Source organism: Leucopleurus acutus, assembly GCF_964270905.1.
Source record: "Leucopleurus acutus genome assembly, chromosome: 16".
Classification (NCBI taxonomy): domain Eukaryota; kingdom Metazoa; phylum Chordata; class Mammalia; order Artiodactyla; family Delphinidae; genus Leucopleurus; species Leucopleurus acutus.
Window position 1 is genome coordinate 66383348 of NC_139158.1, and position 18174 is coordinate 66401521.

At 42.1% G+C, this 18174-nt stretch overlaps 1 protein-coding gene across 4 annotated transcripts in view; it reads left to right on the top strand.

Moving 5' to 3' along the window:
* The window catches only part of RPRD1B (regulation of nuclear pre-mRNA domain containing 1B), a 76206-nt gene that overhangs the window by 14902 nt on the left and 43130 nt on the right, over window positions 1–18174 (top strand). For all 4 annotated transcript variants that reach the window (XM_082857738.1, XM_082857739.1, XM_082857737.1 and 1 more), the window contains 3 exons: window positions 7793–7905; window positions 9458–9584; window positions 15898–16073. In XM_082857738.1, the coding sequence (XP_082713864.1) occupies window positions 7793–7905; window positions 9458–9584; window positions 15898–16073 (416 nt within the window). The remainder of the gene's footprint in view (window positions 1–7792; window positions 7906–9457; window positions 9585–15897; window positions 16074–18174) is intronic.

The window sequence follows — 18174 nt, forward strand, 5'->3', positions numbered from 1 at the left end:
AACGACATAAGTGCTTTCAGTCTGCAGGTCATTGCTGTTTTACTTGGAATTGATAGAAAACAATTTTGGGATTGGATTGGATTCTGGCAGTGTTTGTGTTGTGTCCTTTGGAAGTATTCTACACAGTGTTGGGGAATTATCCAGCATTCTTTTCTCTCCTCTGACTTGAAGTCCATTGGTAAACAGTGCTGATTTTTTAAAAACACCTTTGGGCAAGTAGGGGAGCTCTGAAAGATGATGTTTGAAGCTAAGTGTTGAATTTCAATTAAACAAGCATTTGCCAAACATGCTTTGAGTAAACAGCTATGCTAGACAGTATAGGAAAGAGCAAGAGAGGAGTGAGAAATAGTTTTGCACTCAGGGAGCAGTCAGACAAACTGGGGAATTTGTGGCAGTGCTAGATTTGAAAATAGCTCCATTGGGTTTCTGATTTTTTTTTTTTTGAGTGTCTAGACATTAACAGCAATAGAGGCAGTATTCCTCTTATGTAGAGGATAATGCTGATATAAAGATAATTTCTCTTTCTCTAGTTTGTAAAGATGAAAACACATATCAAAAGGTTCCAATGTGTTTGTCTCAACTAACTCACTCTGTCTTCTCACTGTCTTTTTTGGACCTGAGTTATCAGAATATTTTACACAATCCTTTCAAAATATTGATGAGTTTTCCAGAAGCTTATTTCCAAATTTAAATAGTCCTTTTATATTACAACCTTAATTCAAGGCTAATTCTTTGTCTTCAGACAACTTTACAGAGTTTACTTTTGGAATAAAAAATTTCCTGTGGAGCTGACATTTCTAATGTTGGAGAATGTGTGAGTTTAGGAATTTTGTTTTAGAACTGGAGTTTTCTTGAGTTTGTGTACCTGTAATTTAAAATCTGTGGGGTTTTTTCTTTGTTTTTTCAATCCCAGGTACAAGACCCAGTGATTCTAAAGTTGTCTCTGTATTCTTGGGAATACTCATGCTGTTGCTTGACTGAGTGGAACTTCATTATTTACTTCAGTCCCACGTAAATCACACGATATCCTATAGTTGTAGGCTTTAGAAAGGAAAGGTAGATACAAAGGAAATAGCATTTATTGAGCACCTATTCAGCACCAGCCCCTCTGCTGGCTGCTTTTCATGTTAATTTATTTTAGATCCTTACAACTACTCTATGTACTAGGTATTATTTTCGTATTTCAGATGAAGATATTAAGACTCGCAAGGGTACAGTAATTTTGTCCAAGTAGATATAATTGATAAGTAGAGAATTCAAACCCAGGTCTATATAACTTAAAAGCCTGTGTTCTTCACACCATAATTTTTCCTTGAAAGCACATGGATTCAGTAGACTTGAATGAGGGTATGAATTCATGAGTAGGTCACACAACTTTCCTGGACCTTAGTATAGTTAGTTTAGCTATTCAGAGCAAGGGTTTGAAATCAGACTTCCAGAGTATGAATCCCAGCTCTGTCATTTCCAAGCTGTGTGACCTTGGGCATGGCATTTGACCTCTCTGAGCCTCAGGTTCTCACTGTACGATATGGCTATTATTATGGCTAGTAATAATACCTCATAGGGTTGTGTGAGGATTACTTGAGATAATGAAGGTAAGATGTTATTAATGTGATCATATGACTTCTATTTGGTACCCCCTCCCAGTTCTAATATCTGATATTCTCAGTTTCTAAATACAAACCAATAGCAAAAGTAGGAGGAGTCATGTTAGTATGTTCAGTCCCCCAGATTTTGTGCAAGGCTGGCGAGCATGGTGGTTAAGAGCACAAGCTCTAGGCTCAGCTTCCCAGGTTCGGGTCTGGACCTGGCCATTCAGTTCAGTGAGATGATATGGGTAGAGTGCTTTCAGAACTGTGCCTCAAGTGTCAGCCCTTTGTTGCATATCTTTTTCTCTCTACAAGTAAAGGTAAATGTGCTTTTTAAAGAAAACCCCCTTATTTTGCAGGGAGGGGACAAAGAATGAGGGAGCTCTTGGAAACAGTATTTCCTGATTCTTTTTTCATTATAAAAGTAATATAGAAATGGAAATAAAAACAAAAGTAAACAAATGGGACCTAATGAAACTTAAAAGCTTTTGCACAGCAAAGGCAAACATAAACAAGATGAAAAGACAACCCTCAGAATGGGAGAAAATATTTGCAAATGAAGCAACTGATAAAGAATTAATCTCCAAAATTTACAAGCAGCTCAATATCAAAAAAACAAACAACCCAATCCAAAAATGGGCAGAAGACCTAAACAGACATTTCTCCAAAGAAGATATACAGATTGCCAACAAACACATGAAAAGATGCTCAACATCACTAATCATTAGAAAAATGCAGATCAAAACTACAATGCGGTATCACCTCACACCAGTCAGAATGGCCATCATCAAAAAATCTACAAACAATAAATGCTGGAGAGGGTGTGGAGAAAAGGGAACCCTCTTGCACTGTTGGTGGGAATGTAAATTGATAGCAGCCACTATGGAGAACAGTGTGGAGGTTCCTTAAAAAACTAAAAATAGAGCTACCATATGATCCAGCAATCCCACTGCTGGGCATATACCCTGAGAAAACCATAATTCAAGAAGAGTCATGTACCACAATGTTCCTTGCAGCTCTGTTGACAATAGCCAGGACATGGAAGCACCTAAGTGTCCATCAACAGATGAATGGATAAAAGAAGATGTGGCACATATATACAATGGAATATTACTCAGCCATAAAAAGAAATGAAACTGAGTTGTTGTTTTTTAAGATTTTCTTTTTTTAAAAAATTAATTTATTTATTTTTGACTGTGTTGTGTCTTCGTTTCTGTGCTAAGGCTTTCTCTAGCTGCAGCAAGCAGGGGCCACTCTTCATCGTGGTGCGCGGGCCTCTCACTGTCTCTTGTTGCAGAGCACAGGCTCCAGACGCGCAGGCTCAGTAATTGTGGTTCACGGGCCTAGTTTCTCTGCGGCGTGTGGGATCTTCCCAGACTAGGGCTCAAACCCGTGTCCCCTGCATTGGCAGGCAGACTCTCAACCACTGCGCCACCAGGGAAGCCCGAAACTGAGTTATTTGTAGTGAGGTGGATGGACCTAGAGACTTATACAGAGTGAATTAAGTCAGGAAGAGAAAAACAAATACCGTATGCTAACACATATATATGGAATCTTAAAAAAAAAAAAGTTTCTGAAGAACCTAGGGGCAGGACAGGAATAAAGACGCAGACATAGAGAATGGACTTGAGGACACAGGGAAGGGGGAGGGTAAGCTAGGATGAAGTGAGAGAGTGGCGTGGACTTATATATACTACCAAATGTAAAATAGATAGCTAGTGGGAAGCAGCTGCACAGCACAGGGAGATCAGCTCGGTGCTTTGTGACCACCTAGAGGGGTGGGATAGGGAGGGTGGGAGGGAGAAACAAGAGGGAGGGGATATGGGGATATATGTATATGTATGGCTGATTCATTTTGTTATACAGCAGAAACTAACACACCATTGTAAAGCAATTATACTCCAATAAAGATGTTATAAAAGAAAAGTAATAAAATCTGTGGGGAGAGTTTCCTTATTTTCTTTTTTCAATCCTAGAAATTTCAAGTGGATTATTTAGAAGATCCAGCTTTACGGGTAGATGACTGCATTTTGTAATGTGATTTGGGATCCTTCAGGCTAACTTTTTGCCTTACAATTAGTTTCACAGTCTGCCATAGTGTCTGAAATTCTATCACAGGTCTCTAAGAGGCATACCATAAACCCTTAGGTAACCAGATTACTTGAAGGTTAGCTAGTACAAGGCCCAGTGAAGACACAGGGATGTGTTGAAGGATAGAACAGAAGGTGTGCAATAAGGACAGAAGGTTTTCGGTCCCTGTAGTGTTTGCCCTGCCTATAAACAGAGTGGTTGAGGAAGTGAAAAAAGGAGTGAGTGTAACACCTGTGGTCAGAGCCGAATTGATAGTGGAAGGTACCTGATGTGAAGTTCAGACACAGGAACAGGACTGGCAGATTTCCCGGGTCATTTTAATGGTTGTCCGACTTGATTGAGAATTCTGGGCCTTCTCGCTGCTAATTCTGTACACATGAGCAGGGGAGAGTCTGGTTTGTGTAAAGGGAAGCAGGGATAGTCATTTCTGGCACAGCACTAGGGCCTTGCAGTCGCTATGCTTCCTCTGCCTTCAAAAAGTTTCAGACTCAGGTGTGTTGACACTTTCCTGGGTATAAGAGCGATGTGAAGGAATAAGACACTTGCTGTTTCGATCGGAGAGGTAAGGCCTGTGCCTGCCAGTTGCCACGAAAGTGGCAAGGGCCCAGCGCTTTCAAAGAGAGGCCCCGATGCTGTGGGGGCTGGAGGGAGAGGATGACAGTCTGAAGGGAGTGCTCAAGGTGGTTCTGCCGTTACCATCACCAAGGAGACTTTGAACTTAGGTGGCCTTTTCAGGGTTTTGAGTAGAGGCATGATGGGGTGAGAGCTCAGCTCTAGGAAGATGGTGTAGTCTAAGTTGCAAGAGTGACTAGAAGAGGCAGGGAGCCCAGACAGGACAGCGGTCTGGACAACGCTTGCGAAAGGACAGGTGGCTGATAAGAGGCTTTGGGAAGGAGCAGAAAGAGGATGTAAGGAAGAATTCCTCACAATTGTGGAATCTGCCAGAAGTTGGGACTTTGGGAAAGATTCCACTATTCTCCAAGGCATTGTACCTGGAAGATGGGGCCAGTGGCAGTGTTCATAATGGTAATAGTTAGCTCAGGAAAGGAGCCTTGTGGGGGAAATGATGAATAATTTATTTCCAGTAGGTCCTCTAGTGGAGATACGAGAGAACTGGAAAAGTAGGATGATAACGGTTACCTCCTGTTATACCCTCTTCCATCAGGATGGCGAAGGACAGAAATGGCCCTAAAATTGTCATCAGTTTGATTTTGGTTTTGCATTGCTAGAAGTGAGTGGCAGCATGAAGTGGTAAAAAGAACTCCAGATTAGGAGACAGAAGCTTTTTGCTGTAGGACCCAGACTTAGACTAATGAGCTCTCTGGCTTTGGACACACCACAGCCGGTGGGCCTTGACATTCTCATGAAAAATGAGGTGGGGAGCAGTGGGGAAAGCAAATACATAGGTCTGCCTAAGGCCTTCCAGTGCCAAAATTCAGTGATTCTGAGTGTCCTGAGATGTTCAGTGATGTGTGGTTTTTATATATAATAATTTCTGTATGAGAGTTGGAAAACTGAAGGATTCAAGTTTTATATTTTTTTCTACCTTCTTTAGTGTTTAACAATTATTTATTGAACATTCTTCTAGGTGTTTGGAAGTGAACAGAACAATATTGTAAATTTTTTTTTTTTGGCTCTTATGCTTACATTCTCTAGTGGCTACTCATCAAACATGGCCACTTTGATGCTGTAATGGCTAAATGTTTACACAAGTCATACCACACACTACACATTAATTAGGCAGCCACTGTGTGCAAAGTACTGTTAGATATTTCATATGCAGATTATATCCTTATAGATTTTCTGTTTGAAAAATAACAGCCATCCTTGCTTTGCATAGGAGTGCAGGACTGTAAAAATGACCATTCAAGCTGAAACCGTACAGAGTGATCTTAATAATCAATGGGAAAAATTACAATTATTCTGTGACTTAAAATTTTTTATCAAAGAATTAAAAACTCACTGTTGATTACAATTGTATAGGAAAACGAAAAAATAGTAAAATTAAGACTTATTTAGCACACTGTAACATAAATTAGAAACACTGTGAGTTAAAGTGTTTATTTCTCTATAACAAACTTACTAAGAGCGGTTTGAACAAAGCTTGTTGAATCTTTTCCATCTTTGTCATACTCCTTCCTAAATGCGGATCAGCTTCCAACATTCTATCCTTTGTGCTTTCAGTGTTGTGAAGTATCTCAGAGTTCCTTTAAAGTGAAGTTTTTTGTCAGCATCACTTCCTCTGGGACATTGTCATCCTTTTCATCACAGCCACATCCTTCAGTTATGTTGATGAGTTGACCTTCACTAAATTCCTCTGGCTGCGAATCCAGCGTCTCTAGAAGAGCACGGCAGTGCCGGCATCCCCACAGCCAGCTGTTTCTTCTACAGCCCCATTTGTGTTCCACGCAAACTTCATTTCCAGCGTTAACTTTCGTCTTAGTTTCTTTGCTGCTCTTTCATCTTTGTCAGTCAGTTCCCTGTTTTGATTATTTATTTTTATAAAATGTCACGTGGATTTTGCCACTGGGAGACTAACAACACAACTAAACACTTTGTTGTCTGTGTGTGAACTGAATAACGGAGGTGCAGGAACCAGTTACTGACCTTGGGAGAAGTGATGCAGTCACTAATCATGATGCATTTCTATTATTTATGTGATGATTTGTGGACTAAAGTTAGCAGCGAGGATTTGTTGTTTATGCAATTACACAGAGTAAATATGCCATGGTAACTGAAATTTGAACTCTGTTGTTGGGGGAATAGTGTCATTTAACCAAACTGTGGTAATAAATCTGTGCATAATAGAACAGTGCAAAGACAGGACTGCCGGTAATGCAAATGCTGCTGTTTCTCTTCGTTAGTAGAACAAACAAAAACATTAAGAAAAAATAAAATCCACAATATTGACTTGACTTTCACGTCAAACATAGCCTGGTCAGTTAATATGTAAGGTAGAGAACAGGAACTACATCCTGGGTTCCAGAAGAAAATGTTGAATCAAGCAGGAAGTGTACATGATTCTGTTTATGTCTCACAGAGTTCTGAGGCAGGTGCATGGTGACCCTCATTTGACAGATGAGGTGGAAATTGTGTGATGCTAAGTAAGTTGAATTCAGTGGAAAGAGCGCAGATTTTGAAATCATACCATTACATGAGTTATTTAGCCTCTCTGGGTCTTCATTTTCTCATCTCTAAAGTGGAGATACTATTGTACATCTTAGAATTGTTGGAGGGATCAAATGTAAAGAAGCTATTGCAGTGCCTGGCACATGTTAGGCATCCAATAGTTTCTTTACTTTCCAAACCTGAATTTCTCATTTAGATTTATGTCCCTCAGTTGTTTGGCATTTATTTTGTATTGTCCAATTTAATGCAAAAGGAATGATTTTGGAGTTAACACATCTGTCGTAACAATTTAAAAGCACGTGGTACGGATATTAAAAAAATGTAACCTGTTAGCCTCAGAAGTGGTTAATTTTAAAATGGTGACTTATGTAATTTCTCTCAGTAATATGTCATAATGCTCAGTAATGGTTATTTTAAATTTTAAGGTATAACTAGGTTTGTTTTGTTCTTAAAGGGATAGTTTAAAGGATGTTTGTTTTTAGAGCTTTTGACACAGTTTTATTGCTGGGTCTCTCTACTACTTATTTTCTGAAGTGACCCTGGAAAGCGTAAAGTATCTCATTTTGTACACGGTATATTCCCTACAGACCCTTGCACACAACAGCTTGCTTCATTACACGTTACATTTTCTGATGAGGTTTCTTACCTTTTTACTTCTCCTATTAACTTTTTTTTTTTAAGATAATGACGTTTTTAATGAAATGTGTTAGTTTGGTAAATTTCACTTTTAGATGGTTTTTTTCAGTAGTATTTTTCCAGTGAGTCAATCTGAGATGACAGACTGAGGCCATTTTGACTCTTTTCAGTAATGTAGAGAATGACCACCAATTGAAAATAAGTGGCTTAAAGGTTAATGTTAAGCCATCTCTGGAAATGTACACCCCTTCTACCCTTTCTTACTTGCAACCCATTGTGCATAGCATTTGACTCTTACCTGTACAGGCTGTGGTGATGCAAATTTGTCACTTTTTTCTTTCCTCTAGCAACAGAGGAGAAGAAATCTCTAAAGCGAACTTTTCAGCAAATACAAGAGGAGGAGGATGACGACTACCCTGGAAGCTACTCTCCCCAAGATCCTTCTGCAGGACCCCTCTTGGTATGTCTTGACCCCCAGAGAGTAGGGCAGAGTGGCTTGAAGTGACCTCTAGTTGAAGATTCTGGCCACAGGGTGGCGCCAGTGACCAATAGTATGGAATCACCAGAGGGCAGCTCTTGGCACTGGGTGCAAGATCCACCTAATGAAGCTTGCCAGACAGCAGGCTTGATTTTGTCTCTGCACGCCCTGAATCTGGGGTGGACTTGTAAGAGTACTTGGATTTGGGTTTTTTCACTCCTAGAAATTGAAACTATTCTTTAAAAAAATAGACTTTTGTAAAGGGGTAATGTTACAAAGGCATTCAAAAGTCCTCTACCATCGCTTGTCTCCAATAGCATGGCTGTTTCTTATAAGTAAACAACATATTAGTTTCTAAGGACAGTCTGTGTAGCAGTAGCAAATTTACTACACTATAACCTATTTAAATATGAAAACAGGGAGCTAGCACTTATCGAGTTTTTAGCCGTGTATCTGCATTGTTTGACCCTTTGTGCAAGTTAGTTCATGAACTCTGTGTGGTTGGTTTTAGCTGTTTGTTTATGTAGTTATGCATTTACAGTCAAAGGAAGTGAGGCTCAAGGAGACAGATTAAGTAACTTGCCCAGTGTTCTAATTGAATCTGGGTCTGACTGACTGCAGAGCCCATGCTCTTTTCACTGAGTTGCACTGCCTCTCATTTTGCCTAAAACAGCTTTATTTTATTACACGTGGGAGTGTTTAAGGCTTGTGTAAATAGGAAGCATGTCTGATCTGTGTTACGTTAAAATGTTGAATTAGTCCGGGGGGTCAAATGAAAGCAGTGTTAGGCCATATATCTTTGCATTTAAAAACTTTCAAGAGAACAGCCTGAATTACCAACTTTCAGGATAACCTGACTACCATCTACATGGTAGCCTTAGGGTCATTATGGACTAGCTAACCTGTCAGCACCGTGTGTTTCCTGACAATTAAAAAAAACCCTTTCTGGTATTTACAGAAGATGCATTCTTGGTTTGCTCTTCTTGCTTTTCTTCCCTCTTTGTTTGTAACTAATGAGCTTGACACAGTTAATTTTGGGAGTGACTGCCCAAATCAAAAATGTCATCTTTGTGATATTCATTTTGTAGTGCAAATTCAAGAAAGAATTGAAGTAGGTAGTGTCATTTGATCAGTCAACACACAAATTTCTAAGCATTTGACGTGTATACTTTTATTCTAAACTGGAGGCCATTCTGTACCAGCGATCATGCATCCTTTGAAACTAAACAGTATGAACCAGACTCCATTTTCTTAAGTTGCCAAAAACATGTTCTTTAAAAAAATTCTTTTTCACAGTTATGTAGAATTTCTTTTGTGTTCTACCATGGACTTAGAAAAATTATGTACATTCTCTTAGAATTTGTATCATTGACTTCAGTATACACTCTGGGATAAGAGCAATGATTTTTTTAAACGTCAGGGATGATCATATTTAGAATTTGCCTCCACCTTGTTTAACTCCAGCTAAGTTTCTTTAGACCCCATATCCCCATAGGTCTTAATGGATAGTGTTGTTTGTGTTTTCATTGTACAGACTGAGGAACTAATCAAAGCTTTGCAGGACCTGGAAAATGCTGCATCAGGGGATGCTACTGTCCGACAGAAAATTGCTTCTTTACCCCAGGAAGTGCAAGATGTTTCTCTTTTGGAAAAAATAACAGGTGAGAAGGTAGTTTGGGTGAAAGATGAGGGGAGAGAGACATATCTCCAATGCATCAAACCCCAGGGCACGCTTATGTCTGCAAATACAGACCTTCCACATGGTGTTGGGTTCTCTGTCATCTTGGGATTTGCAAACATAACTCACATGCTGAACAAAGAAGCTGCTGGAATAGTCCGAGCTTGAATAGTGACTCTAGGAATTATTTCAGAAATGCTAGCATGCCACAGCCTGTGGTACTCAGTACAAGTAAGGTCTTTTGAAACCACAGTGCAAATTATGTGTGCGGGGGGCAGACGGGGGGAAGGCATTAAACTCATGACCCTTTCCAAAAAAAAAAAATTGTGATTCAGTGCTGTGACTTCTACATTGTCCACTGACATACCCCATAGGTGATAGTGCCTTCAGTGCCAAGAACTCCAGGTTTGTATTGTTAGTCATGTCATTTTGCCCTCTTGATGATCACCCCCAATTAAACAGGGAGGGGCAGTTGGCATTCTTCCCGCTTTATGCGTGGGCTGTTGAGAGGAAGGAGTGAAGTGCAAACTCATGTAGAGTATGCTCTGCGCCAGGTGCTTCTGCCAGCCTAGGCTGCAGAGCCTGTGTTCTTCCCGTTACAAAAGCTCGGACCTTTTGTTCCACTCTCGTCCGAGGGCCACCATTTTCTCCTTCCAGTCCCTTACCTTGGCTGCTTCACTCACTTCCTCCATATCCATTTAAAGGAAATCAAGGTTACTCATGAAATACTCCTTCACTCAACAGACATTTGAGGCACCCCATGTGGCATCTGCTCTAGGGGCCGCACCCACATCCCATCACAGGTTAAGTGCCCCAAAGGAAAGGAAAGCCAGAGGTGTGGGGGTGGAGGCGCTGTTCCAAAAGTGCCCAGGGAGGTCTTCCTGATGAGATGGGCTTTGATCAGAGCCCCCCCCGGCCCCATGAAGAAGCAAGCTGTGAGGAGACCTAAGGGAAGGCAGTGCCCCCCAGGTGGAGGGAGCGGTACCCGGCAAGACCTTCAGGCAGGAGTGTGCTTAGTTGGAGAAGACAACACGGAGGCCTCTTGGGCTTGCTCTCTCTACTGCCACCATCCCTCACCCCAACAATTAAACCCACTGGATTTAACAGCCTGTTGATGCCACAGTCTGTCAATCTTTCCACCTTTTCCCAGCCTTTACTCCCCTTATGGCCTCGTTTTCTTCATTACTCAGCTTGGAGTTGTTACACTTAGAGTCTTTATAATCACTCTCTCACACACACCGTCAGTCCCTTTTGCTCTTTTTTCCCTTCACTCTAGTCTCGTGGCAAAAACCCAACTTTTCTCCTGGTTAAATCCAACTTTGTTGTTGTTATAAGGACCACCTCATTTATTCTTACTGTCAGAATCACAATCTGCAAAATTGGAAGCAAATTAATATAAAACTAGCAGTGTATATAATTTCATTTGTTTTCACTGACTTAAAGGATTTATATGGCTTTTAAAAATTATTTATTTATTTTGATTTTTAATTATGGTGAAATACATCTAACAAAATTCACCGTCTTAACCATTCTTAAGTGTGGCACTCAGAAGTGTTAAGTACATTCACGTTGTGCAACCAATTTCAAGAACTCTCTTCATCTTACAGAACTGAAGCTCTATACCATTAAATAACAACTCATTTCCCCCACCCCAGCTCCTGGCGGTCACCGTTCACAACTGAATGTGGCTGGGCAAAACAAATAAACACTGGCTCACTTCTCTTCCTATCTCTGTGGATGAGCATGCTGTTTTCTAAAGCAGCCCCTCTGCCTGTTAGACCTATTCCTTCTCACTTACTCAAGAACACTGCTCCAACAATTCTCCCCTTTTCTCCTGCATCTCCAGTTTTTTTTCCCCTTTACTGGATCATTCTCCATAGCATAAAAACATGTATTTTTTTCCCCATTTGGGAAAAATTTTTTTCTTGACCCATATCTTCCTCCAGCTACCATCTCATTTCTCTGTTCTTTATAGCAAAACATTCTAATATAGATCACCAGTGCTCAGCTGTCTCCATCCGTGCCCCGTACCCCGCCCGCCTGCCCGTTTTCTTTTGGTTCCACATCACTGACTCTGCTCTTATTAGTGTTGCTGGTGACTTCCATATTGCTGAAATTCAGTGGTGAATTTTTTGCCCAATCTTAACTTGATCTCAGTAACATTTGGCCCAGTTGATCATTTCTTCTTCCTGAAAATACTTTCTCACTTGGTGTGGTAGACAGAATAATGATCCGCCAAAATGTCCATGTCCTAATCCTCAGAACCTGTGAATATATTATCTTATATAGGAAAAGGGACTTTGTGGATGTGACTGAGTTAAGGATCTTGAGGTGGAGAGATTATCCTGGCTTAGTCAAGTGGGCCCGGTCCTTATAAGAGGGAGGTAGGAGGGCAAGAGTCAGAGGAGCTGTGACTGTGGAAGCAGAAGTTAGAGAGATGCATTTTGAAGATGGAGGAAGGGGCCATGATAATGAATATTAAGACAATCCATTTATGTTGTTTTAAGCCACCAGGTTTGTGGTGATATGTTAGAGCAGCAGGAGGAAGCTGGGACTGCATATTCTCCTGGCATTCCTCCCCTCTCTCTGATTGTGTCTTTTCAGTCTCCTTTGCTGGTTTCTTCCCTTCTCCTTCACCTCTTAATTTTGAGTAATTAGCCCTCTTTCCTAGTTAGTTTCACTGACAGTTCCTCTCATTCTGTTCGATGACTTTAAATAACAATTTTTATGCTAATGATCCCCTAATTTATATCTCTAGTGTTGACCTGTCCCTTGAACTTGAGACCCATATATCCAGCCTCCTGCTCAGTGTTACTATTTGGATAGCTCGAAAGACATTTCAGATTTGACCTGTCCGAAACCAAACTTCTCATCTTCCCTCCAAAATTTCTCTCACGGTCTTTTCCATCTCAGTAGATGACCCCCTCATAATTCCTATTGATCTGGGCTACAACTTGTATCTGACACCTTGTTACCACCTCCGCTGCTGCCACCTGGTGCGAGTCACCACCTTCACTTGAATTATCACAGTACCCTCCTATCTGCTCACCCTGCTGCCTGCTTGTCCCCCAGTCATCTTTCTGTCGTCAACATAGTAACCAGAGTGATCTGCTAAAATGGAAGTTGGATTGTGTCCCCCCTCTGCTCAGAACACTCTAGTCATATGGGTTCCTTGCTAGGCACTTTCCCCTCCAGAGGCCTTTGTCCTTGGCTGTTTTCTCTGCCTGGAATGATCTTCCCCAGATAGTCACATGGCTTGTTCTCTCACTACCTCCAGCCCTTGGTTTCTGTATCACCTCAGTGAAGCCTACCCTGGCTACCTTTTTTCTTTTTTTTTCCTTTGGCTGCATTGGGTCTTTGTTGCTGTGCACAGGCTTTCTCTAGTTACAGCAAGTGGGGGCTACTCTTCGTTGTAGTGTGCGGGCTTCTGTTGCGGTGGCTTCTCTTGTTGCGGAGCTCAGGCTCTAGGCACGCGGTCTTCAGTAGTTGCAGCATGCGGGCTCAGTAGTTGTGGCACATGAGCCCTAGAGCACACAGGCTTCAGTAGTTGCAGTGGGTGGGTTCAGTAGTTGCAGTGTACGGGCTTCAGTAGTTGTGGCTCACAGGCTCTAGAGCTCAGGCTCAGTAGTTGCCGTGCCCGGGCTTAGTTGCTCCGTGGCATGTGGGATCGTCCCGGACCAGGGGTCGAACCCGTGTCCCCTGCATTGGCAGGCGGATTCTTTTTTTTTTTTTTTTGTGGTACGTGGGCCTCTCACCGTTGTGGCCTCTCCCACCGCGGAGCACAGGCTCCAGACACAGGCTCAGCGGCCATGGCTCACGGGCCCAGCCGCTCCGCAGCATGTGGGATCTTCCTGGACCGGGGCACGAACCCACATGGCAGGCGGATTCTTAACCACTGCGCCACCAGGGAAGTCCCTGGCTACCTTATTTAAAATTGCCTTCCTCCCTCTGAATGCCCCATTTTTCCTCCTTTGCCTTATTTTTCTGTAGAGTTCTTATCTTCAGCTGGTAAATAACTAAAATATAGTGTATTACTTATTTCTCTTCCTCCCTGAGATTGTAAACTTGCAGGCAGAGAGTTTTTGTCCTTTGTGTTACCTTTTGACTCAGAGCCTAGAACAGTGTTGGACACACAATAGGAGCCCACATGTTCGTGAGGCTAATTGGAAGATTTGGAGTGTAAAATTTGATTGGAGTGAGTTTAGTGACAGCAGTAGGGGAGGAGGTGGGTACCAGGAGGATAGACAGCTCTCTTGAGAAGTTCTGCTTTAAGAGGATCAGGGATGTGGAGCAATAGCTAGAGAGTGACACACAGAAGATAGAGCAGCGTGTGTGTGTGCTGGTGGGGTGCTTCCGGAGGGAGAGAAGTTGATGAGGCATGGGGAAACGCAGGGGACAGACCCAGAAACTTGAGTCTTGGAGTAAGCAGGAGGGGGTGGGATGCCCACGCGCAAGTGAAGGGCTGGCCAAAAGAGGACACAGCCCTTGTCTGTGTGGCTGGGAGGGTAGACAGAGCATGTGAGGACAGCCACAGGTACGTTCTTCGAAGTGAGCATCTCGCTGCTACGTTTTGGCTGCATATTCTTCTATAGCTCATAAAACTATTGCAGCTTCTTTTTCTGGTTTGTAATTATTTGTGTGAATGAATTATTTCCTTTGTACACTTCTTGGAGTGTAAAAGAATTGGTTTTGTTTATTTATTTTAATCTCAAAAATTAGTGTTTTCCTTGCCATTTTCTGCCACAGGCACTTACACATTTTAATGAATTAACCATTACAAACAATTGCTAAGCAGTGACAAAGCTAAAGCAGCCCACCCGCCCCAGCAGCTCAGTCCCAGGCCGCACCGCCAGTCTAGAAGAGTAAGTGTCCCGTCTGCTCCACCCTCCACGGCTGACGATGTCTCTTTCCTTTGTGTTCTCTTTGACTCAGTGCTCCTCCACCAAGAACATCCTGTTGTTTCCCTGCCCCCAAGGAGCATAGAAGTACCTGATCTTCGACATCAGGCCTAATTTGGAATCCCTCAACAGTCCATCTTCCAGTATTCACGTAGAGAAGGCATCTAAAAGTCAGGCAGACTGTTTGCCAGAGAAACTGTGTTGGAATTCTTAAATCCCGGTTAACGTATGACAGTGCTGAGGTCTCTCATCTTGTCAACCTGTATTCATAGGAAGCACTGGATCTGTATCACTGTGTAACTCACTTTGAGTTTGTCCCATGGAACTACTGGAGTCTCTAGTGCTTTGTTTCAAAGCACCGATCTCTCTCGATCCTTTAAGGCCTTTTTAAAATGAGGTATACCTGCTTAAAAATTTTAATCTCACCATAACCACACGTAATTAATTACATCACTTCTTTGAAATACAAATAGTCCTTTGTCTTTTCTTATTTCCTAATGTTGAGCCTTGTTCACCCCTTCTTTCCAAGGATACCCTTTCTTTGATTCTTCCGCACAGTTTTTTCCCCAAACAATGAGTTGCAACCCATTAATTGGACCTGAAATCAGTCTGGTAGATAATGACCAACATTTTTTTTTTTTTATGGGTTAGAAGATAGAACACCCTGCACATACTAAGGAAAGTATTGTTTTATGAAACTTCTGTTTCTTTTATTTTTGTGTATTTATATAAAGTATTTCTCAGCGTGGGTCGCATTTGAAAGCTTCTTATCAGACCCTATATTTTGTTAAATAGAAGAAGAGGTTTAAGGCTTACATAGTTTAAGAAGTAGAATCCTATAGGTCCATTTTATAGATGTGGTTTTGAGTCTCAGCTCCTCAGCAAAGAACCTGCTACTGAACCTGTCACTTTTGTTAAGTCTTAGTTTCCACACCCAAGAAATGAGTGCTTGCTTTTGTATTTCAGAGGGATATGCAAAGAATATTTAATGAAATAATATGAATGAAAGCACCTTTGAAATTCTCAGAGGCAGGGAAATATTGATTCACAAATGACCTTAAATATCTCTTTCTGTTTATTTGTAGAGCTTTTGTCGCTATAGATATTTATTTATTTATATTTATTCATTTTTTGGTAGAAGCATTTAGAAATCATTTACCAGATTCCCCTCTTTGTACAATTGCCTCACTTCAGGTAATTCAGAAATGTCCCGTCTTGTTGACAGGAGTGAGTACCTTTGGATTTCTCTGTCAGCCAGTCCATTGTTTGTCTACAGGTTCTGGCCTGTTCTTGGACTTGAATGTTAGGGGAGAGACTAACCTCCCCCAGAAATGTTTGCAATTATGCCTGTGTCATTGTATATTGTCTCTCTTTTTTTTTGGTCTCATTTGTACTTAGACAAAGAGGCAGCTGAACGTCTTTCAAAAACAGTAGATGAAGCATGTCTGTTACTAGCCGAATATAACGGGCGCCTGGCGGCAGAACTGGAAGACCGACGCCAGCTGGCTCGGATGTTGGTGGAGTACACCCAGAACCAGAAAGATGTTTTGTCAGAAAAGGAGAAAAAACTAGAAGTGAGTACATTGCAAGGCAGACCCAAACTTCCCAAGTTTCCCTTCCTGCAACCCACATTAGGAGGTTTTTATTATGCCTTAAATAACACGTTTTTTTTTCTTTTTAAAAAAATTCATGAGATGAGAACATCCATCAGGTTTTTTTTAAAATTAATTAATTTATTTTTGGCTGTGTTGCATCTTCGTTGCTGTGTGCTGGCTTTCTCTAGTTGGCGGCGAGCGGGGGCCACTCTTCATTGTAGTGCGTGGACTTCTCATTGCGGTGGCTTCTCTTGTTGTGGAGCACAGGCTTTAGGCACGCGGGCTTCAGTAGTTGTGGCTCGCAGGCTCTAGAGCGCAGGCTCAGTAGTTGTGGCGCGTGGGCTTAGTTGCTCCATGGCATGTGGGATCTTCCCAGACCAGGGATTGAATCCGTGTCCCCTGCAGTGGCAGGCGGATTCTTAACCACTGCGCCACCAGGGAAGCCCCTCGATTATAGTTTTGAGTGAGTTAGAATTCGCCACTCAGTTTGTCAGGTCCATCAGAATTTATTGAAGGGCTTCTGAGCCTGTACTCTAGAGCCCGCGAGCCACAACTACTGAAGCTTGCGCACCTAAGAGCAGGTGCTCCGCAACAAGGGAAGCCACTGCAATGAGAAGCCCACGCACCGCAACGAAGAGTAGCCCCCACTCGCCACAACTAGAGAAAGCCCGTACTCAGCAACAAAGATCCAACGCAGCCAAAAAAAGCCCAAAACGTATATTGAGGTACAGGAAGAATAGGCATTCAGCAAAACCAAAGAATGTTTGTTTGGTAATATTTGGGAAATGCTTGAAATTTTCTTTCTTTTGGGTTATACTGAGATTTATTTCCAACTTGTATCCTTGCTGAGGCCAATAAGTAGTGTGCCTCTAAGCTCTGTCTGCAGTCTGTTCTAAAATTCCATGTAAACATAGTGATGTTTATGGAGCCCAGTTCTCGTACTGTTGGGAAGGAACTAATTTCTACCCTGAGCTGACATTGTCTGAGTGCCCTTGGAGAGGGCCTTCAGAACTAGTTTCTCTAGTTTGCGTTTGTCTGGCTTCTTAATTAAATACATGGTGGCTTATCCTCAGTCCTTTGAGATAACTGAACCGGCAGTGTGGACATTTGGGAACTTTTGCTTGCTTCCAGCTGCTACGCTTCCTTTTCAGGAGTGTCTGCCCTTCTTTTTCTCAAAGAGACGTGGAGAAGAGTTGCAGCCAGTGGTTTGGGAAGGGAAGACAGTTTTGAGTTGGAGCATCAGTCGCTTACTACAAGAAACAGAGTAGATTGGGGAGGGAGGGGATGGTCCCCCTCCCCCAGCCCTGTACTCAAAGAAACACATTCTCTGGCACAGAGGGAGGGAAAAGTGAGCTAGCCCTGTGGCTGACATGGTTGTGTTTGCCTTTCAACACAGTCACCTGACTTGTGTGGGGAAACGAAGGATGGACGCTCTTTACCATGTTGTTACCTGCAATGACTACAGGAGCTGTGATGGGTAGTAGTGGTGGAAATTTCATATTCCTAGCCAGCTTGAAAGTGGAAGATGGGAAACGGCTATAAAAATAGTATGGCTTAGATTTAGAAATCAACACTGACCAGAAATCCTAAAGGGAGTTTGACAGGCAGTACCAGACGGTCATTTATCTGAAATGCTCATCTTTCACTGAGGAAGCATTTTCAGCACTGTGCCCTGGGACTAATAAGAGAGTGTAATTAATGATTCTGGTTGTAAGTCACCATGCCATCTGTTGAACTGCCCCTTGGCAACACATTAAGGGCTTTCTCTGATCTGTCAGACATTGATTATCATGAGCAGCTGCTGTTGGGTGGAACGTGGCACGCTACCATAGAGGACAGAGTCTTTGAGAAGGAGATTGGGTTGGTAGCGTGAATTAACTCTTTGTACGTCTCCCTTCCTCTTAGTTGCACTTCCTCCCTATATTTCTTGGGGGATCATTCTGGTTTCTGTAGAACCAGTGGTTTGCTAGATGCCACAAGAGGTCATTAAGGCAGAGAGATGGATCAGAGATTTGAGTGTGTTTTGTTGCTTTCCAGCCCAAATTTCTTTACTCATCTGGGCATTGGAATTCCATTGCTT